Source organism: Fonsecaea multimorphosa, assembly GCF_000836435.1.
Source record: "Fonsecaea multimorphosa CBS 102226 unplaced genomic scaffold supercont1.3, whole genome shotgun sequence".
Lineage (NCBI taxonomy): Eukaryota > Fungi > Ascomycota > Eurotiomycetes > Chaetothyriales > Herpotrichiellaceae > Fonsecaea > Fonsecaea multimorphosa.
In genome coordinates, this window is record NW_015971637.1 from 1022350 (window position 1) to 1043585 (window position 21236).

The 21236-nt window shown below is 53.1% G+C and overlaps 8 protein-coding genes across 8 annotated transcripts; 4 read left to right on the forward strand and 4 right to left on the reverse strand.

Annotated features, from left to right (window-relative positions):
• Positions 1–104: 104 nt before the first annotated feature.
• Positions 105–1421, reverse strand: Z520_02166 (uncharacterized protein; the record flags this gene model as incomplete). Its single annotated transcript, XM_016772680.1, has 2 exons — positions 105–1092; positions 1135–1421. 2 exons carry the CDS (start codon positions 1419–1421, stop codon positions 105–107), a joined length of 1275 nt encoding a protein of 424 aa, XP_016636150.1.
• Positions 1422–3038: 1617 nt separating this feature from the next.
• Positions 3039–4696, forward strand: Z520_02167 (uncharacterized protein; the record flags this gene model as incomplete). Its single annotated transcript, XM_016772681.1, has 8 exons — positions 3039–3132; positions 3184–3217; positions 3290–3633; positions 3733–3900; positions 3974–4052; positions 4088–4361; positions 4465–4541; positions 4621–4696. 8 exons carry the CDS (start codon positions 3039–3041, stop codon positions 4694–4696), a joined length of 1146 nt encoding a protein of 381 aa, XP_016636151.1.
• A 479-nt stretch (positions 4697–5175) lies between these two features.
• Z520_02168 (uncharacterized protein) lies at positions 5176–6282 on the reverse strand (the record flags this gene model as incomplete). Its single annotated transcript, XM_016772682.1, has 1 exon — positions 5176–6282. The coding sequence occupies one exon, from the start codon at positions 6280–6282 to the stop codon at positions 5176–5178; it is 1107 nt and encodes a 368-aa protein (XP_016636152.1).
• Positions 6283–8589: 2307 nt separating this feature from the next.
• Positions 8590–11040, forward strand: Z520_02169 (uncharacterized protein; the record flags this gene model as incomplete). Its single annotated transcript, XM_016772683.1, has 1 exon — positions 8590–11040. The coding sequence occupies one exon, from the start codon at positions 8590–8592 to the stop codon at positions 11038–11040; it is 2451 nt and encodes an 816-aa protein (XP_016636153.1).
• A 362-nt stretch (positions 11041–11402) lies between these two features.
• On the reverse strand, positions 11403–13025 carry Z520_02170 (uncharacterized protein; the record flags this gene model as incomplete). Its single annotated transcript, XM_016772684.1, has 1 exon — positions 11403–13025. The coding sequence occupies one exon, from the start codon at positions 13023–13025 to the stop codon at positions 11403–11405; it is 1623 nt and encodes a 540-aa protein (XP_016636154.1).
• Positions 13026–13373: 348 nt separating this feature from the next.
• On the forward strand, positions 13374–15586 carry Z520_02171 (uncharacterized protein; the record flags this gene model as incomplete). The annotated part of the gene is made up of 2 exons (XM_016772685.1): positions 13374–13649; positions 13712–15586. The coding sequence occupies 2 exons, from the start codon at positions 13374–13376 to the stop codon at positions 15584–15586; spliced, it is 2151 nt and encodes a 716-aa protein (XP_016636155.1).
• Positions 15587–16277: 691 nt separating this feature from the next.
• Positions 16278–17924, reverse strand: Z520_02172 (uncharacterized protein; the record flags this gene model as incomplete). Its single annotated transcript, XM_016772686.1, has 1 exon — positions 16278–17924. The coding sequence occupies one exon, from the start codon at positions 17922–17924 to the stop codon at positions 16278–16280; it is 1647 nt and encodes a 548-aa protein (XP_016636156.1).
• Positions 17925–19644: 1720 nt separating this feature from the next.
• Z520_02173 (uncharacterized protein) lies at positions 19645–20427 on the forward strand (the record flags this gene model as incomplete). Its single annotated transcript, XM_016772687.1, has 1 exon — positions 19645–20427. The coding sequence occupies one exon, from the start codon at positions 19645–19647 to the stop codon at positions 20425–20427; it is 783 nt and encodes a 260-aa protein (XP_016636157.1).
• Positions 20428–21236: the final 809 nt, after the last annotated feature.

The window sequence follows — 21236 nt, forward strand, 5'->3', positions numbered from 1 at the left end:
TGATTTCATTGGCGGAATGACTTTCAGTGTACGATATCCCTCCGGATTAGTCTATATGGAAAAGCAGCTAATTACAAGTTGCCAGTATCTACCCAGTTGCCATGTCAAGTGTAAATTGGGGGAACCATTTTGAGGTCGGCCATCTCGGTGAATACCTGCTTGATGGCTTCCTCGGTGCTCACGAAGCCGTGCCACCCTAATTTGCGATTCCGGTCCATGCTGATGACTCGACCCCATCCGCTGAGAATCTCCCCGTCAAGGAGTCCAAAAGTGTCCATGGACTTGTCGTCGAACGGGCTATACTTGAGCCCATGTTTCACCTTCAGTTCATCCCACGCCTTCAGTACCTCGGGCTTCTTGCTCCACTCAAGGAAGCTAAATGACGCTTTCACAATCCCTGGTCCGCCAAAACCACGAGGTGAATCCGGATAGGGCATGGTGATGGTTGCGTAGGCGTCTGCACTGGTTGCTGGTCGACCTGCAGACGTCTGGTACCAGTCGGCGAGCGTTGGCCAGAACTTTCCCCAAGCAAAGGCACTATCATCGGCCTGGTTGAGCGCCTGATTACCGGCCTCGGGCGTCAAAAGTGCCCATTCAGCATGGTACCCAAGCAAGGTGGACATCGACTGATGCTTGACGGCTTCCCATGCCGTCACATCCCCTGGAAACTCTAGAGGAAGTCCCAGATGGGCCTGGACACTGGCGTAAATTGACAAGGGCCACAATACATTCATGGCTGCGCTTTCGACGGCGCCAAGAATCCAGCATGGCCGGGTAACCACCCAGCTGGAGTTGTTTTTCTTGCAGAAATCCTCCAAGAGATCTTCTTGTGGGAAGTAAAAGTTTTCCTCGATTCCATGCCGAGCATCGTCCTCTTCCATCGGGGTCGCCGTTGGTCCAAGGTGCAAGCCATAATACTTCGCACCCGTCTGAAGCAAGATACGCTTGGGAAATATGTTTGCCAATGGTAGGGCGCCGAGGAAGTTGGACAACAAGGCCATGTTCTGCCTGGTTGTTTCTTCAACATCGCTCCACAGGCTCTTGCCTTGGAGGGGAGGCGGTTGAATGTATGACGCGAAGTATACATAATCCCTGCCCTGTCAGCGAGATCAGTTGGGAGAGGGAAGCCCTTACGCTTCAACATGCTTGTCCTTCAGAGTCTGTGCAATCTGTTCTGGAGTGCTTCCGAGAAAATCTACCGCAATATGCTCGACACCAGGTGCAGTCTTGCCCGACGGAGGGCGACGTGACAGGGCGTAAATCTTCTCCCATCTCTCGGGAGCCTCACTCAGCACCTTGGTCATTGCCGATCCAGAGATGCCATTTGCCCCTGTCACAATTATGCGCAATTTCTTTCCTTCGTACTGCGGATAGGTCGGAAGACCATGAAAGATTCCTTTGGAGACAACTGTTTGCGACATATTCACTGTCCGGAAATGTACTCTGGTGAAGGATGAAGAGTGATGGGAAGAGGAGGTGTCGAGACTGGGGACCGGTTTTTATATGCAAAAGTGCCTCTCGAAGATGATCCATCTTCTGGAAGCCCAGCAATACAGGTATTTCCACGCAATTTCATAAGCAGAGTCCTAGTCAGCGTCACAATAGTTGAGGTTCAGTGTTGACGCCATGTGCTGCCAACGGCACGATGCAAAGTGTCTCAAAGCACTCTGCTCACAAGCACCTACGAGCTGCATACCGAGGCATTCGAGGATACCACCGACCTCTGAAAGAGGAAATAACCACCCCGGTCACGTGGATGGCTGTCAACACCCTTCCGTTCATGTTACTTCCGACCTCCTTGATGACTACTACGGACGGTAGGGGTATTGAAAAGCTTGAAAATGCTTGGTCGTTTAATTGGAAATCAGCCGCCATTATTCAGCACGTTCCTGACAGTACCAGCAGTGGTTTCAAAATAACTTGGTGATGCTACACCACACCTTTTATTAATTGGGAGCAGCAACAGCCTGATCAAGTAGCCGTGCCGATTGCACGTGCCGAATACGGTCTGTCATTGCATTGACACGATTGGCCAGCATTTTCGCAGATACACATTGGCCGCAGGAGCTCTCAATAGGCCAGAAAGAGGCTCATACTAATTCTCATTCGGACCTCCAGGTCAAACTCTCCTAGGACAAAGCGTGGCCAATCGACAGAGTCCCATTTATTAGTGTTGTACAGTGATGCTCAGCACACAACACAAGTTCTGCTTGACGGTTCAAACAGAACGCAATGACCCTTTGCTTCCGCGCTAACCTAGTGATGGGCTCGACTGCTCTATGTGACAACCCTAACGAACTATTTCACTAATCAGCAAACAACGGGTTCAGCAACAACAGTGGCTACGTCGCAGGCAAATGGCACTACCGCCTGCTGATGATGTCTCTCGGTGACAGAAAAGCCTTCCGACCCCACTTGAAAGGAGTGAAAGGAGGAGGACTGAGGAGTCGATCCCCAAGCCCTCCGTTGATATTCGTCTCCGCGACCAGCAGGCTCACCCAGCAGCGAAAGGAATATATCAGGCTGTACCAAGTCACACTGAAATAGTCCAGACGCGAAATCAAAAGCTGATCTAACCTCGACATTCCACGTGGAGATTGATTTCCGAAGATCTCATCCAAGAACCGCCTAAGTTTTACTAACCCTTCCTATTCGTGCGTGCCGATCATTAAGAACCAAAGACTATGAAGTGTCTATCAGAAATCGTCCTTCGAGGACGTGGAAGGTTTTGCGAACTCAGCATTTCCTTTGCTTCACCATTAGTCCGAGATAACGGCTCTGAAAAGCACATGTCGGAGTTGTCCTCAAGTGGGGCGTTGCCGTCTACAGCATGCATATCAGCTACGCGGAGCTTCGTCCGCTTGACTTGAAGGGCGTGGGACATTTTAGGCCTCAAATATTGTTGGAGCCTCATAGGTATCTAAGCCATCAGAAACGTATAGAGACCCTCCTTGTGCAATCCGGTCGAACTGGACACGGCTCTGTTACAAGAATCGCAAACACCAGCTCTTGTTAGCAACCGCGGAGACCACACAATCATGGCGAATCGCGGACGGACGCTGGATCCCGAAGTTTTCTCGATCAGAGATCTGAAAGAGAAGGCTTCCAAAAAACTCCCCAAGACGTATCGAGGTTAGGCAAGCCACGTTTCCATTTGGGTTCAAGACCAAATAACATGTCCAGAGTACTTTAACGAAGGCGCTATGGACATGATAACGTGAGTCTGCTGGTCTGAGGTAACGTGGAAGAAAGAATGGGTCAACATAGCCAACACTACCCCTCTTGGTAGTCTTCGGGACAACGAAGCGGCCTTCGACAGATATCGGATACGGCCTCGCATTCTGCGCAACGTTTCCACCGTCGACACAAGTACCACTATATGGGGAAGCAAGGTGCTATTTCCGTTCGGGTTTTCTCCAGCGGCCATGCACCGACTTGCTCATCCGGAGGGCGAAGTGGGTACTTCAAGAGCTTGCGCAGCTCTGAATGTGGCAATGGGACTCAGCGCCTACTCGAATGACTCGCTAGAAGACGTCATCAAGCAAGGAGAAGGAAAGACAAACCCTTATGCCATGCAGGTCAGTCTCTTGAGGAGTCGAGAGCTGACTGTACAGCTGTTGGAGAGGGCCGAGAGTATGTGACTTTCCCCTTTGAGTGGTTGCAGCAGATATTACTCTTTTCCAGTTCTCGGCTGCATTCCAGAGTCCTAGGCGTGACTGACCGCTTCCACAGAGGCGGGCTACAGAGCTATCCTTTTGACGGTCGATGCACCAATGCTAGGACGACGATTGAATGAATTCCGCAACTCCTTCTCTATGCCCAAGGGCACCACATATCCCAACATTGCTCCAGGTCTGGACATGAGCAACTTGGAGGGAGGAGATAATGAACTGGCGTATGGTGCGTCTCTATCCTGCGCCATCCCCGAGCCCTGGTTAGCGACGTTTCAAGCGGTACTAATGACTCTGTAAAGAGAACGGGGTGGACTGGGACGAAGCCATCTCATTCGTCAAGGGCCACACAAACCTCGAGCTGTGGATCAAAGGACGCAAGTCAAAAACTCCCCCAGACAATGGTTGCTGGCGAGGCTGACCCTGTTCATTCTAGTCTACACCGCGGAAGATGTCGTCACTGCCATCCAGTACGGCTTGGACGGCGTCGTCATCTCCAACCACGGCGGGCGACAACTGGACAGCGTCCCCGCGACACTGGACGCTCTCCGAGAATGCGCCCCCGTGGCGAAAGGCAAGATCAAGATTGCCATTGACGGCGGCATTCGAAGAGGCACAGACATCTTCAAAGCCCTGGCTTTGGGCGCCGATTTCTGCTTTGCCGGGAGGATCCCGATCTGGGGGTTGGCCGTGAGTTACTCCACCGAGAGAGGGCTTTGGTTTTGTTCCGCAATCTCTAATCCCCCGAACTGAACTGAACTGAACTGATTGTGATCACAATGCACACATATAGTACAATGGCCACAAAGGGGTAGAGCTGGCCATCCAGCTTCTGCATGATGAATTCAAACTCACAATGGGTTTAGCTGGGTAAGTCGATTTCCATCGTTCAGAATGAGGCTCCCCCCGACGGGACGTGGCTGAGAGACTTTTTGGGTTGTTGGTACAGGTGCAAGACCATCTCCGAGATCAATCGCGGACATCTCTCAATCTTGGAGACGAATGGTGTCCTGTCAAAGCTGTGATGGTCTTGAGGAACCGGGGACCTCCTTTGGTAAACAGATGCAGCCTGCCATTACGAACTGCAGGGTAGAGGAAAGAAAAACAAGGACTTTGTCGGGTGACATGCCGAGAAAACAACAAGTTAGTTGGTGGTACTGCATACACACAGGTTATCAGCTTCTGCGGAGATCAGCGGGTGGTGGGTTCTAGTAACAGCCGCTCTGAGGCCACCCGTACACATGAATGGCCAAGTAGTAAAGGAACATCCTGAACTCATACTTCATATATGGGGTGTCACTGCAAAGGAACCAGCGCCATAAGATGGCTATGAAGTCCCGTGGGAAGATGTCTCTCCGCTGGACTTGTAATTCTCAGCCATTGAGTTGTCCTTCGCCAGAAATCGAGTGTTCACACCATCTTCCAAGGAAACGCGAGAATTGTATGCTGCAACCGGTCTGTCTGTTTGATTTCTCGAGATGCAGCATCAACGACTTCAGCCTAGTCAGCCATACGGCCATCCAAACCGTACTAACACATGCCAGATGAGTTTCATTTCTTGCAAGACCTCGGCATACGTGCCCCTGCTTGACCATGATTCGGGATGTCTAGCCAGCTCTCTCACTGCCCTGCCGATCGTCTCTGCATCGAGCTGGTGGCCGTTTCTTGCGATTGCCGCTGCCAGGGAGGGCATAGAGGGGCCTCGAAAGTCAATGGGCACATCTTGCACTCTCATGGAAAACCCATGATGACAGTGCAAGGGAAACCGGTATTTTGTAGCCATGCCCTTGATATATTGCCAGATCTCACTGCCTCGGAACGAAGGGTCGACAATCAGAGCTTCAACGTCTCGGTCAAGGTGGACGTCGCCGTGGACCTGGGCCTCGATGAAGTGGTCAAGATTATGGCACTGAACGCCATTCGAAACGTTCGCAGGGAGCGGTTCGTGAAGATCTAGAATGCGTGCCATCAGCTGCGGTGGTCGGATGCCACTGACGCCCAATGCAAAGTCCCGCGTGAAGCATTCCTCGAACAACGCTGACAGGACAGCGTCAAACTCATCCACTATACCACGGTACCTTGGGTCTGCCTGTGACCCACCAAACGTGAATGTCGATCGCGCCGAGACTTCGGGCTTGAGCACCAAATAGCAGGATCCAAAGCGAGGAGCTGGACCTTCCGGGTTGCGCATGAGATTGAGAGCGCCGTACCTGGGCCTGTGACAAGGCGAGACATCGTCGGCGTGGTACGCACCCTGGAACAGAGAGCGTTCCCAAAGGTCTCGAAATCCACCTGCATGAGCAGAGACGCTTCCGTTCGATATGCCTGTTTCGAACTGGCTTCGATAAGTCCCGTCTTCAAGGAGGCCCTGAGCGACGACACGATTGCCGACCGGGCGATCGGGGTGGAAGTGCAACGCTACCCGGGCGTGTTGTCTGATGGCGCTGCGCACAAGGTCGAGTGATGATATGGGTATGTTCGACATGGAGAAAATCTCTGAGAGAACGTCGACGGCAGCCAGCCGAAGAGAGATGGCTTGGGCTTTGATGTGGGCGATAGCCCGTCGTTGACTGGCATGTAGAGCTATCCCATGGTCTTGTGCGAGAGACATGGTCGCTGTCGTTGTGTGCCGGTCTTTACTCCCCTAAGGATGGAGGAGGTGAAGAGTGGGGGACGGCATCTCGACTGATGCACCTGGGAGGAGGAGTGCCTATGACTCATCGAGAAGGAGGAGGGGATCCTGTTTGATAGAATTTGAGACTTCTGAATGGGTCGACATACCCTTGACATACCCTTGACATCTCCCTGGAGCTGCCGAAAGACCTCGCTTTTCTCATGGATGGAAGGAGGGAAAATGTGTTCAAATACCACCCAGAGATGTACGTCTGGAGGCTCGTGAAAGGTCTCTTCTGGCAGATATCGCATCGAAGGTGTCCGCTTTCGATGAGGAAGGTTTTCTACGCTTGACATCTTTTGCAAGATTTCAGACGCCAGATATCACTCATCTGGCGTAGATGGTTCACCCACAAACTGCCCGTGGTGATCTCGAGGATATGTAGTTGGTGAACTGGGATGTTGCTGCGGTTGCGATTCATGGATGGTGAGAGTTGTGGTTCGGATGTATATTCTTCCGAGCCCCGAAAAGGCTTCGGTTCAACCTCAGATTCCATGCATCCAGCATCGACGTCCCATTTGATCAGTCTCGTCTTCAGAAAGTTCCCAGCATTGAGCAAGAGTCTTTTGTTCAATATTCAATAGCAATATGCGGTGTCTTCCCTCTTCCTTTCACACAGGTCTTTCTGACCACGGCTAGCGCAGCGCTGCATGCGGTTTCCCACCTCCTCTCGTTAATCTGCGCTTGCCCCGGGGATCAACCCGCATCGAATAGCATCGAGTGTGGCGGAAGGGCTCTCACAGAAGACTATGCAATAGCAACGTGTAGCAGCTTCGTCCTTGAGAGCCTGGCTTTCCCAATCACATGTCGCCCGCCCGTGGAGACTTCCTCAATGGCCGTGGCACGCACAGAGTCCGCCACTGTCTGCTTCTTGGACGCACTTTCCCAGTTCTCTGGAAACAGCTTGTGCTTCGCAATCGATATGGAGCTGCAGCAGCCTCGCGGCTTCCAAGTGCGCCTGGGTAAAGAGTCAGCAAGAGACCATCTCTCTGCTGTCTTTCCTTCCATCTCTTTACCTCTCTTCATCCCTGCTGCGCGAGTGGGACTTCTAGGTCGTTGATGTGCAACACTTGGATTGAATTGGTATACCTTGGTCGACTTTGCGGATAACCATCCACTCATAATCTGGTCCTCGTTTTGAGCTTCGTTTTGAGCTTCGTTTTGAGCTTCGTTTTGAGCTTCGTTTTGAGCTGTCAAATCCTTCTTTGATCTCGTGGACGAATCCTGCTGGGTGCACAATAGACCTCCACGCTCTTCACGCCTCCTCTTCAAACTGCGAGGGGGCTTTTCTGTGTGCGCTCCTGGTTATCATCGTGCGAGATGTCTTGGAAGTTGGCCGAATTGAGATGGCGTCAAGACGTCGGTCTCAATGAGAGCTGCTGGGAACGAAATGTCTCATCAGGTCCAGATGACCACCCTGACAGTACAAAGAGCAAAGAGCTCGAGTGCACAAAGCGTGGTCGTTCTTATACCGCACCGTGGTGCCATGCCATGTTGGGGAAGAGTCTAGCGGAGGACTCTGTCGATAACAGAATTGGGCCGGACCCGATACCACTCGCGTTGTCAATTTCAGACCCCTCAACAACTCCCCTTCTTCCAAGCAACCAGGACAAAACAGATACCCTGCCAGGGCATCATCATCCTTTCTTGGTTGTTGAAAGAGACACGCCGCAGACGAATCTACCTCTCAATCACTTCCAGAGTCCTTCTCGACCCAACTCATTTCCACGCCGAGCCATCCGTTGTCCAGAGCTTCACCAAACTGAAAAGGCTTGCTTCCAAGTGGACGGTGCAGTTTTCTCTTGAGATGTCGACAAAGAAGTTGCTGACGATCTGTAGGCAATCAACATCCGCCAGTGTGTACATCGTCGCCTTTACAGCCCGACGACAGCAGCACACGCCTTCAGATCAGACAACAACTGAAAAGTCTGTCGCAGTCATTGCCTCCTGTGAGTACCTCTCTCGTCCCCTTCTCAAGGATCAGCATCTCATAATAGCTGACAGGATACCAAAACGGACCTGGGTTCCTCGAAACGACTTGACTCCGAGTTGATTCGTCCTCCAAGTTTTGGGCTCCAGTTCTATGAGACAGACCAAATAGTTGGCGACAGACCTGAAGAGCAAGGCCTGGAGTTTGGACATTGCAGTGCCTGGAGGCGGAGCCATTCCTTTTCACCAAGCATTCGACGCGCCTCTTTTGAGTCAACGCATCATTCAGATTCGGCTCTTCTGCAAAATATCAGCATGGACATTCCAACAAGTCATTCAAGTCCCGAGCCGCGTACAACGCGTCCACTGTATCCAGACCTGCCTTCTGCATATGCACAGATTCAAGGCCGCAGAGCTGCAAGTCTCCAGCCAACCTCGTCCAACAGAAGTGCAACCCGGTTCCCTCTTAGCGCGTCGAGCTCGTCTTCCGAAGAAGACGGCTTTCAAGCTCTGCCGCTTGATAGTGATGCCATACCACTGAAGAACCTACCGTGCCGCAAAGTCCATTCCGCCCAGGGCATTCTGCATGAGGCTAATTATCACCAAGAGTCTAGCGCAGTGTTTGAGACCTCAGAGGACAACAGCGACCCCAAATTGGACCGGAAAAGAGCCTCGACCACATTGGACGACATCCTGTCTCAATATGCAGATGTCAACCTCACACGCTCTCGTTCACACAATGAAAATATTGGCAATGCAGGATATGTTGAGGCCGAGCACTTGAATCCTGTCATAGATCGCGGATTCGCAGGTGATGCCGCCTGCTTTGGAACACTAACGAGACGACCGGGCCATGTTGACTTGAGGCATCACCTCCATGGATCTTACCAGCACGGTGCAGAGGACCAAATTCCTCAGAACCCTGAAAGCTTCGGGGCCAATGATGATGATGACGAAGATTGGTTGACGATGCCAGAGAGTAGTCGCAGCGGTTTCTTGACTCCTTCGAAACTGCGATTTCGCCTGGCAAAAAGAGGAACTGCAGACACGTCTAATTCCAGCCTGACCGGCAGAAGAAGCCCTGCGTCACCCTGGGATCCGCTACAATTCAAGCCGCGTTCTCAACAACGGTACAAAGGCCCTTTGAACACAGATCAGCATCAACGTTCTCCCAGCCCAAAAGCGTATGAAGATAAAACCTCAGGATGCGGACAATGGTTACACAAGGGATCAAAGTCTGTGACGACGACTGGACAAATTGCAGAAGCTGATGAACGAGACTGTCGTCTGGATTCTGCCCGCGCCTCTACTGTCAAGGCACAACACCATTCACAACTCAGACCGCGCCCTCTCAAACCAATTCCTTCAGCACATCTCACATCTCAGTCTCCTTCCACACGGTCTCCCACATTATCATCATCTCGTCGGATCAAGAGCGCTCTTCCATCGAGTTCATTACTTCCAAGAATCCCAGATCACGCTCATACATCAAAGACTCTCTCTTCTAGAGCCATGGCCACCCTGAATCGGACACCAGGAGGACCACAAACAGATCAAACTCTCACGCTACCTTCTATCTATGATGACTCTGCCAACACCAGCACTGCCACGACAGCAGATTCTCATCTCGGAGCTCTTCCTCTTCACAGTCGCATTGCCACTGCCAACAACGCAGCTTTTATTGGTGAACATGTCGAGACAGCTGGATCCGCCGGTACTCTCGACCCTTTTGTCTCACCGTCTATCCATGGTCTCGTCCCACGTCACAACATTAGAAAAACATACGTTTCCAGCCAAGAGGCGGAGGGTTTGGCAGCTCGACAGTACAACGAAGGTGGTTACAAATTCAACGACGCTGAAATCTCTCGATTCCTCCGAGATAGTCGTCTTCTCCGCCAAAGATTTGATCATAGACACGAACATGGACACAACAATGTTTTACTCGGACGGCAAGGAATTCTAGCCACAGGAAGCAGCCTTGCTGATTTATCATCCGACTCAACCGCGTTGAGCCGTCTCCGACACGCCCGAACTCCATCTTCCGGCAGTAACTACGATACCAGTGACGACCGTGTTGGAATTACCAATCAAGTGACACGCAAATTCAAGCAATTCCTCAGCGGCACTGGCCCAGGAGCTACCGACGGCGCAAGCTCAGAGTATTCAAGCCTCGGACGCGTTCACACCTCAACCAACGGCACCTCTCACTCTCTGACGCTTGAAGAGCCTGAAGAGAGCGTCGACACGTCCGACCCGGCCATTTGTTGTGACCGCTACCCTTCCTTCCCCATTGCCCCTGAGATGCTCGGAGTCGTGCGTCTCGAGAACTTGGCCCGCGTCCCGTTTGAGCGATTACAGCTCTGGGACGACGGCGAATGGCTGGAGAAGGGCTGGTGTTTCGTGCACGAGCGCATGGAATACAGCCATGCTGTGCTGGTTGGCAACGAGGCAGGCATCAGCGAAGACCTTCGGGGCTCTGTCCAGCGTAAAGCTGGCAGAATCCTGTTGGTCTTCGGGGCGGCGACGTTCTTGCTGGGTGGGTGGACCCTGATCCACTCGATCGGGGAGGGGGGCCCTCTGGCCACTTCGGCCATGGCTGACGTGACAAGGTTGTTGGCGGGTGGAGAGGAGGTGGGTGTTGTTTGCTGTGTGCATCCGGTGGATGCGGCAATGGCGCAAGCCATTGAAAAGGCGGCGGTGTGGGTGGTGGTGTTGGCGGTTGTCGGTGTGTTGGCGGTGCTGTGCTGGGGGGCGGCCACCTTTTAGGTGGTGCGCAGAGGTTTAAGCAGGCGGGCGAAAGGCCTTGAATTAGTCAATACGAAATGCAAATGTCACCAGCTGCGCCTTTCTGTGTCGTATCGTTGTAAAGTGTGTCTGCCCGTACTATCGAAACTTGCTCGGTTGAACAGTGGTGCAGAATCCGCCATCAAGTAAACGAGTATGCAGCTATGGGATCGACGTCCTGTGACGGGTAAAACACAGGTTCAAGGATCATATTTGTGATTGACGTCCAGGAGGGTGTAAAAGCTAGTATTTGCATGATATGATGAAATTGGCGGCATGTAATTGAGGTTTGACGCTATCGTTACATATACACTGCTGAAGCCATTGAGATAAGACGGAATTAATTACTCCTCCTCAACGACGTATCCCAGGGCCTGGCCCATCTTGACCTTCTGGCCCTTCTCGACGGCCCATCTGAAGCCAGGCTTGGTCTCGGTGCCGGCTGGGGCCTCGAAGACCAGCACGACACTGCTCCCCAGTCTGAACCCGCCCATCTCCTCGCCTCGGCGCAGGGCGTGTCCGCCGAGCACCCTGCTCGCGCGCTCGTACGTGGCTTCGCTGAAGCCCGAGTACGGCTCGCCTCGTTCCGCGGCGGCGGCAGCTTGTCTGTCGGCCTCTGTGTCCGTGGTGAGCGAGTTTGTGCGCAGTTCCTTGTCGAAGTTGATCACAATAGACCCCACATTGGTGGCGCCCACAGCGACGTACGAGCAAAAGCCGTACTTCCATCTCCCGAGCAGCACGACTCGTTCGTTCAGGGTGAATAAGCCCGGCAACGTGCGTTGGACGTAAGGGCTGACGGAATATAACTCGCCCGCGAAGTGACGGCGGGTTGTGCACACCCAACTCACAGGTGAATGGAAGCGGTGGTAGTCCCCGGGGGCGAGGTAGACGACGGCGTAGTACAGGTTCGAGGATCGAGTCGGTTGCGAGAAGATGGACCACCAGGGCTGCGTGCTTGCCAGGTCGGCGGACACGGCGGCTTCGGATGATGGAGCAGAGGTCATGGATGCATCTTGAGCTTTAGGTTTGGCGGGATTTTTGTTGGAAGACTGTGAGCCTGAGAAGAGATTGGGAAGCGTGTACGAGATGCCGTTGACGTTGGCGAATTCTTCGTCGGCTGAAACGGATTTTGCGTCGGCGCTATCTGGAGAAGTTTGATCCTTTGGTTGTGTGGATATTTGCTTGTTGGGGGAAGAAGAAGCCGGCGGCGCAATTCTCCCCAGCAAGGAGTCGACAGAATATGTCATTCCCTTGACTTGTTCGACTTCGCCGTTCTCGATGGTGCCAAACTGGAGGACTCTGGCATCGGCAGGTGAGAGGACGGCATTGGGGTTCGGATCAAGGGGCCGGATCCCGGGCTTGATTTCGCGGTAGAAGAAAGCTGACAAGTTCGGGTAGACGTGCAGGTCGGGTTCAGCGATCTCGTCGAAATTGACACCGAAGATCCAGCCGTAGAGCTTGAAGCCTGGGACACGCAGGTAGTAGGGGATGGTGAGCTCATTGAAGCGGCCCCAGACTCTTGAGATAGCCTTCAAGGGGAGGGTGGACATGATCTGCACCTGCCATCCGCCTCCCGAGGGATATATTCTCTTTCTCTTTGGAGGCGCGGCTTCCGTGCCCTGTGCACCGCCTTCTCTTTGGCGAATGCGGTAAAATTGAAACAGTCCTAGAAATGCAATACCCAAGCCGATGGGGATAGGCTTCCATTGTATAGGGGTTGACCGCCATGCTTTCCCCAGCCGAGAGGTAAAGCTCTCATTGTCTCTTTTCTTCTTCTCTTCCTCCCATAGCCTCCTGCTGTTCGAAAAGGACCGCCGTTGTTGTAATGGGAGGCGGGCGTGGAGGGGTCTGAACGGTAGAGGCCGAGAAGGGAGCGGCTCAGACAAGAGAAGTTGTCTGCATTGAGGAGACAATGTCGACCGGCGATAGAGACAGGATCTGCCCACTTGCGCAGCAGCGGCAGCCATAGTAGGTACCTAGGTACTAGGTAGTTAAGTGAGATGTGTTTTGCGAGCTGGAGGAGAGAAAGATAGCATCGACAATGACAATGACCGCATAAATGAGTTTCTCTGCTGCTGCACAATGACGCAGCCCTCGAGCCTCAAGGATCATGCCTTTGATTGGCTCATTCCCGACGCGTTCTTCTGAGACTCTGGCTTCTTCTCACTTGATGCTCCCTGCGCAGTCCCTCGTACATATTAATCACAAGTTCGACATGACCCAACACCGCTCATTCTCTCCCACTCTGTCATTACTGTCTCTCTTCACTCTCTCCAGTATGTCTCTATAATCTCCCTCCACTCTCCAACCTCACCATGGCTTCCTCGTCTCCTCCACCATCGCAGCCACCCGATCAACCTCCACCGGACCACGACCATGTCCACCTGCGAATTACCTACCTTGTTACGGGCAATCCACGACCACCGCATTACCTTGCAAGCCTCAATCTGAACACTACCATATCTGCGCTCAAGGAGAAAATCCAGTCGGAGCTGCCTGAGCATCCGTCTCCCTCCGAACAACGCCTCATCTACCAGGGTCGTCCTCTGCTACGAAATGATGCCAACTTGCGAGACATTCTCAGAATAGAAGTATGTCCACCTAGGATACTTTCTGCAGATATACTTCTTCTAACTGTGCCTCTCTTGTTTAGCCTGGCGCTGTACCTGATACACTTCCCTATACAATCCATATTGTGATCCAGTCCCAGCAGAATACTTCCCAAACCCAGGCGTCGTCCAACCCCATCCTCAACCCTCCTCCGCCGCCGCCTCTACACCTCTTTCACCAGCATGCAGACTTGGCTGGCCCTTTTCGTGCTGCCGAAACTTCAGCCAACAGACTTCAGGAGTCGCTCGTCCGTATACAGCAGCAGATTGAGGCCAACAGAGCTGATCTGAGGTCGGTTCAGCAAAGAATAGCCTTACAACATACCAATCTGGGTGCTCCTCCAAATCTGGTGAATGGTCAAATCAATGCCAATGGCCAGCTGCTGCCTGCTCCTCACCCGCAGACCTTTCCCATGAACCCCCCATTTGATCTTCCTTTTGACCAGCATGCGCAGGCTCATGCACAGGCCCATGCACAGGCCCATGCGCAGGCCCATGCGCAGGCTCAACGCCCTCCAGGACGAGTACATGTACAAGCCCGCCACCTGCCACCTTCCACATCACCTCTTCCTCCACAGCAGCCGGGAACCGCACCGCTGGGTCAGCCTCGACAAAATGTTCAGGAATTTCACGGTCCGAATGGAGAACACATGACGGTTGTGGCAGAACATATGAGTTTTGTCCTACCCATCCAAGGGCCACCCCAAGGCCCAGCATCTGGACAGCAACCTGCAGCACAGTCTCAACCGCAGGCAAATACTTCCAGACAAGCACCACAAAACAGCAGCACTCTGCCCGTGCCACCCACTTTTGCCCCTGCCTTCTATCCTTCCATGTCCGGCATGATGCCGCCCATCCACCTACCAGTTTCGTTCGCACAAAATCGCACCGGTCTCCCGCAGTTGTCCAATACGACAGTGTGGCTACTATCGTCGTCAACAGGGCCTCAAGGAATCCTGTTTGCTCCTGGCCATGGCTACTTCGATTCTTCGCCTCTGAGGCGACAGCAGCAAGCTGGCAGCATTCCAGATCCTCAACCTCAGGCGAATGACGCAAACGGAACAGGTGCAACCCAGCAGGCACAACCAAATAATCAGGGTCAGCCAGATGCAAACCGTGCAATAGTCCGAGCTAATCAGCCTCAACCTGACCAGCCTCAACCTGTTCCGGCTCTGGCGCAAGCGCAGCAAAATGGAGAAGACAATGACCTCTTCGCATTCATCATACATCGAGGCTGGCTGTTCTTGCGTCTCTACCTCTTCATGTTCGTGTTCTCCGAACCGGGGACCTGGAAGCGGTGGCTCATGATTGTTGTGGCCGCAGTCATTTGTCTGCAACCTCGAGATGGTCCCCTAACTCGCCTGTTGGCAGCCGCTCGCCGTCATCTTGATAATCTTATTGGCCCACCTCCACCGCTGCCTCCTCCAGAAGTTGCTGCTCCCGCCGCGAATGAGCCCGGTGCCAATCAGGGCCAAACTGCGGCCACTGCACAAAGACCTGCTAACGTTCGTGGTGCCACAACAATGACTCCGCAAGAAGCGAGAGCTCGGCTTGAAGGGCAGCACACCCACGAACCACGGCCTTTGCGAGACGCTTTATATCGTGTCGAGCAGAGTATCGCTCTGTTTTTAGCGAGTTTGATTCCTGGTGTGGGCGAGCGTCATGTCCGAGCAAGGGAGGAAGCGAGAAGGGAGGAACAGCGTCGCGTGGAAGAAAGAGAGCGTGTGGAGAACGAGCCTGCGACGCAGAGACAAAATGGAGACGAGGCAGATGCCCCTGCTGGTGAAACGCATGGTGCATCTGCAGAAGCGACAAAACCCGAAGTCAGCGTGGAAGGGCCTGGAGAGCAGAGTACTTCGACCTCTGTTCAGATCACCGACGGCGAGGCTTCATCCGGCGAACTACGAAATAGAACTTGATTCGGCCCGCTGAGCAGCGAAGGTCTCCCTGAAGGGATTAGTTGTACCGCGTGATATGTGCTGTTTGAAAGCCAAGGCCAAGGTAAAAAGCTGAAATCAACTCCAAGATTGGGTGACTATATTGGTGCCACCTGCAGCAGGCAATGTATTGAATAGCATGACGGATACCCAAAATGAAGCAAATCGTTTTTCGTGCCCACCTCCCCAGCCAGATAAGAGCCTAAACCGTGGGATTCTTGGAATGAAGTATCGCAGGAATCCTGGGTTCTCAAAAGGTGAAATAGGAAAAAAAAGTATTAGAATCGATTGCCTAGGGGAAGTCCTCCTCTTCCCTTTACCATTTCTACGCCCCAGAACACCCAGGACACCCAAACGAACCAGAACACCGAGCTATGCTATGAGAATTACAATAGGGGGGGGAAGGGAGCAGGTAAGCGAATCCTCCCCGTCTGTGATATATATATATATATCTGCCCACGGGAATAAGGGCCACTTTTCACACTTTTCGATTACCGGGGACGGAAATGCCAACAAGCACCACGGGTTGTTGGAAGCAATGATGAAGAAAAAGACTTGTCGTTCGCTACACCTTGGCCTTGCCTTGAGGAACGCCAGCGAGCAAGCGGAATGAGCATCCTCGATGCATTCCCCACCTGCGATGGACATCGAAGCGTATTCTCCAAGGGGTTTGTTACGTCGTCGTCGTCGGAGTTGTCGTCTGCTTTGTCTCTTTCTCTTCGCCCTTGTCTCCCTTCTTCTTTTTCTGTTCAGCATCTTGCTGCTTGGGGCTGGGTTTCCAGCCACACGCACCCAAGATCTCTCTCTTCAAAAGCTCCCTCACCTCCACGTTGGCGAAATGCAGCGTCGCCAGGGCGTCCTGCAGACTCGGCGCGCCGCTGGGATAGATGATGTGCAGTCCCGAATCCAATGCGGGATCTGGGCGGAATTTGTCGTGGTATGCTTTTTTCCCGCCGATGGGTAGGTGGCGGAAGGCGCGACGGTAGCAGGATTTTGTGAGTGCGGTCGTTGGGCGAGAGAGGCCGGTGACCTCGTCGAGTTGGGTGGCCGGTTCGAAGCCGAAGGAGAGGTAGCCGATTCCGGCTTGTTGGAGGAGGGACATGGCGGAGAAGACTAGCAGGTCGGTTATTCCCTTTGGTGCGGCAGGGGTTGAGCAGTAAGGGTCAATATGGTAGCCTTTGTTTGCACCGATTTTTCTCAATGCGGCGAAGCCGTTGCATTGACCCTGGCGGTCTGTGGTATACAGGTATGTCATGAGCATGGGGATGGCGAATGGGTCGAAGACCGTCATATAGGCCTGTGGCTGGCCGGATTGGTTGCGAGACTCGCGCCACAGGTCGTACACCTGTCGCAATTCCCGTTCTAGGTTCTCGTCACGCCCTTGGGCTGGAGCATATGCGTGGACCGAAATGCCGCCCTTTTCCGGGTCGAGGAGCTGTTTGTTTTGCGTAATCATCCTCTTCTGCTCCTTCTCCTGGAGGACCGGGTTGTTGAGCGGGTTGAGGACTCGCTCGGTGCCGAAGCGCATCGTCACCCATTTCTGCTTGCTCGCGTACGACGCGAATTCGTCGGTCGCGCCCAGAAAGACCATCCCCCAGCGGCGTCGTTTACGTAGACGACGAAACTCCTCCAGGAGACGATCGTATTCGGCGGGTTCACACAGCGGGTCGCCTCCGACGACCGCAACATTGTTCCTGACCTTGTAATACAGTGCAGCTTGGCGGTCTTTGGTCATGAAGAACCGGTAACTGGGATCTAGAATCCCCATGTGGGAGACTTTGCCGAAGCGCTCGACAAGTGATCCCAAAGCCGAAATGGCCGTAAAATCATCGAGGGTGAAAGTGTGGATGTCGTTGTTCTTTCTTTTGGGATATGCAGGGATATGATTGAGGCTCATACTCGAGGCATTGAAGCTCACGGTCATGGAGGTCGAGATGCATTGCTGATGATGTTCACAGACATTGTGGTGGGCCGGCGAAAGTATGTCTCGGGAGGAGATCGAAGTCGTGACGACGGTCGTGCTGCTTTGGTTGAAGTCGATGAATCTTGGTCCCAATAGGGCATCACCTTTCAGAAACTGCAGACGCTGTATGATGTTCATCGAGTCAATGTCCGTGGCCTGGGTCATGAGTATTTGCGCCAATCCTCCGCCTAGGTCTTCAGAAAGGAGAGATTTGGCCTGAGGCATCTTAGCTGCCGGCTTCTTGCGCGGTGCTTTTGGCTTGGCCGTGTTGTTAAAGGTTTGTGATTTTGTAGGTGTCTGTGTATGTGCGTGTAGAGTGTCTGTATTTGGCGTTGGTTCGTCTGGAAAGGAAGCCATATTGCGTCGAGCACGTTTTCCTCGTCAGTGCTGAATTCGAAGTGTGATCCTCAGGCAGTAAAGTTAATGAAATGTTAGATTGACGGAGGGCAAAAGAAACTCAAGGATTTGCATTGTCAAGCTGGTGCCTATTTGAATAATGTCAATGTCAAGCATACTACTCCACTCAGCTGACTTTCGAACCCTTACTCTGCGACATATGCAGGGTGATTCGGTTCTAGAGATATTGGTGTCGTGTGCACAGTAGCCCGGTGTGATGGGCGACACCAGCATTGACAAGTCAACAACGGCCGAGTACGGAGACATCCAAATTTGGAGCCAGATAGGCCTCAGGCTGCCATTTCCTCGCCGTTGTCTGCATGTCGCACCTACCATCTCGCCATATCCAGATTGATTCATTGGCTTTGCCGCGCAATCTGGAGGCTGAGGCGTTGACGGGAGTCTCGAAAGACCGAAGAAAGCCACGCAAGCTCGTATGGACACCAGGTCAGGCAGACGCGATTTGATTGGATGCGCGCGTAGGCCGAGCAGAGGAAGAAAAAGGTGCTGAACCCGTTGCATAATGGTCTGTTGCTTGATCTGACATCGCTCGTATTCACTTACTATAAGCAGACGGACTTTCTGCGGGTGGACGCCGGAATGATCAGGCTGCCGTTCGCATGCAATAACTGTGTACATCTCCCGTTCTCCAAAAGCAATCAGGGGTATAGCTTAGCGGTATTTTCGGGTGGCCCTGGATGGCGAAACTTCGGCGCTTCAGCCTTGCAAAGCACTGCTTAGGCGACCTGTCTCTTGCCAGCGCATGTGCACGTATTTCGGTGTTGGGTGCTCGTATTCTTTTCCCCTTGTGTTCGAAGGAGCCGCAGAGTCAGATGAAACTCGAGGATCCGAGGAAATTCTCTGGTCAGCAGTGGTCAGTCAATGTTATCTTGTTCTAGTAGCGACGCTCAGGGGAGTGACCACGAATAAGATCAGATCAATCGTCAATGGTGGTGTTCGGGTCTTACGCCCTCTTTCTTTTCCATTCGTTAGGGTTCAAGATCTATCCGGGAGATCCACGCCTGGAGCATCACATCCGAAAACCCAAAGGCTTTTTTTGTCTCCCAATAGTCTTTATTCGAGGTGATCCGGGAATGCAGGATCCCACTGCTTGATCGCGAGATTGAGAAGTCAGCGAGCACTGGAGCCGTGTCGAATCACATTTGACTTGTCTTAACCCAAGTAAAACAGCAGGCTGGCCTGATCAGGCGAAGAGATAGGGGCTTGATCCCGGCTGAGCTCCGAGCATTTGGGGCCAGCTACAGATACAACAAGAATGAATGGTGATGTTCGTGGCGGTGGCGGTGGTGGTGTTCGTGGGTTGTATTGAGTACCTAGGTAGGTGGACAATGCAGCTCGCCTGGTCGAGACCCGGGGGCTCTTGGCCCCTCGTAAAAGCGGCAATTTCCCTCCCACCTGCAGATCCGGGTCACTGATGTCATTGACTTTCAGCCCACTGGCACCCAACTGGCCCTTGACGGGCCCCCAGAAAACCCCGAGACCCCTAGAGCCCCTCGGCCCCAAGCCCCCCAACGCCTAGACATAGCCCTGGCACCCTGGACATAGCCTCGTGGTGAGGTATTTGCGCGCGTCGCCCGTACCACCGCCCGTTATCCGTATCTTCAATCCTTCTATCCGACCCAACGGGCGTAGTTGTCTATGCAGATACGTCTCTATCACAATGTCTCTGGCTGACTCATGTTGTACTTGTGCTACGCTCCTCTCGGACGCAAAGGTGCCCTACGACCCCGAGTCAGAGAAGTCGCTGCTGCACCACCGACAACTTGATTGCTGCTCGCGATTCATATGCGCGACATGTCAGTATAAGAATCCCCGGTTTCAGGCCTACTGCCCATTCTGTCAGATATCGTCCGGCCCATCTGCACTACCTAGAGATGGGCTCCGACTCCCACCCTCGTACACCAGAGCAGCTTCCAGAAGTTCGAGAAGGGGGGAATCGCCACCGCCTTCATATGATGATTCGATAGCCCCCAGGCGGCTGCCAGAGCAAAGCACGGGGCCGCCTGCGGACACTGACGATACCATCCATTTCGTGGGATCTGAAGACTCGTTACAATCACTATCGCTCGCCTACAAGGTGCCCATAGCTGTCCTGCGACGTCACAACAACCTCTACTCTGACCAGCTCCTCGCCGCTCGCAAGTGGATACTCATTCCTAAATCCCATTACACCGGTCCTCCTTTATCGACGCCACCAGATGCAGAAGAGGAAGAGCGCAAGACAAAACTGCGGAGGTGGATGATCGCTACAAAATGTGCGGACTATAATGTCGCCCAGCTGTACCTCAAGGGCAGTGATTTTAACCTAGAGCTTGCTGTGGAGGCGTTCAAATCGGACGAGGAATGGGAGAAGAACAATCCATTGAAGGGGAAGGGGAAAGATGCTGGGAGGCATAGACGACCTTATGGGACGGGTGGGAGCATTTCTGGGCAGCTGTCGTGACATGATTGATTTGATGCCTTCCGACGACAGACGACCGTTGACGAGACAATCTTTGCAGTATAACGAGATATATCTACTCGTCTTCTCATCCACGCCAGCTCCTACTTGTTGAAACGCGTGGACGCGTGGACGTATTCTTGTTTGAAGAGGTCTCCATTGGCGTTGTGATCACAGATGGCCTTGAGGTGACGGGCTCTGAATGCATGTCCATGCACATCATGATACCCTGAGACTTTTGGTCCATTCAATGATTCCTGGAGCTCGCCGACGAGACAAGTCAATGACGGAGGGATGAGGGCGATGACTCGCAGGCATTCCGGACGTTTGGATTATTGTCGCTCCAAACTTTGGCCGAGATTCTCAATCCCGCAACTTGGCATTGCTATTCGAACAAGCGTGGCCTTGACTTTGTCGCCCGGCCTCATCCACCATCTCGCCCTTGTATAGTAGCGACCAAAATATGCTGTCCTCGGCTTCGGAGGAAACTTCGGTCGGGACATGAGACTAGGATCTCATGTGGACGCCGCACGAAGCGCGGCCTTGTTCAGGCGCCCCATATGAACGCGTATCCGGCCCCAACGCCCATTGTGAGAGCGTATTCATACACTTGTACCTACTGTAACAAGCTAGTTCTACTCCTCCCGTTGTCTTATATGTAGTCACAGCTGCATCCAGGCCACGAAGCCTGGGTTCCGGAGTCAACCCCACCGGCTGGCATTTCAATGATTATATCTACCTAGGTAGGTAAGTCGTTCCCTTCTTTTCCAAACTCTCTACTCAGGACAACATTGTTGGCCCTCGTAGTTGGG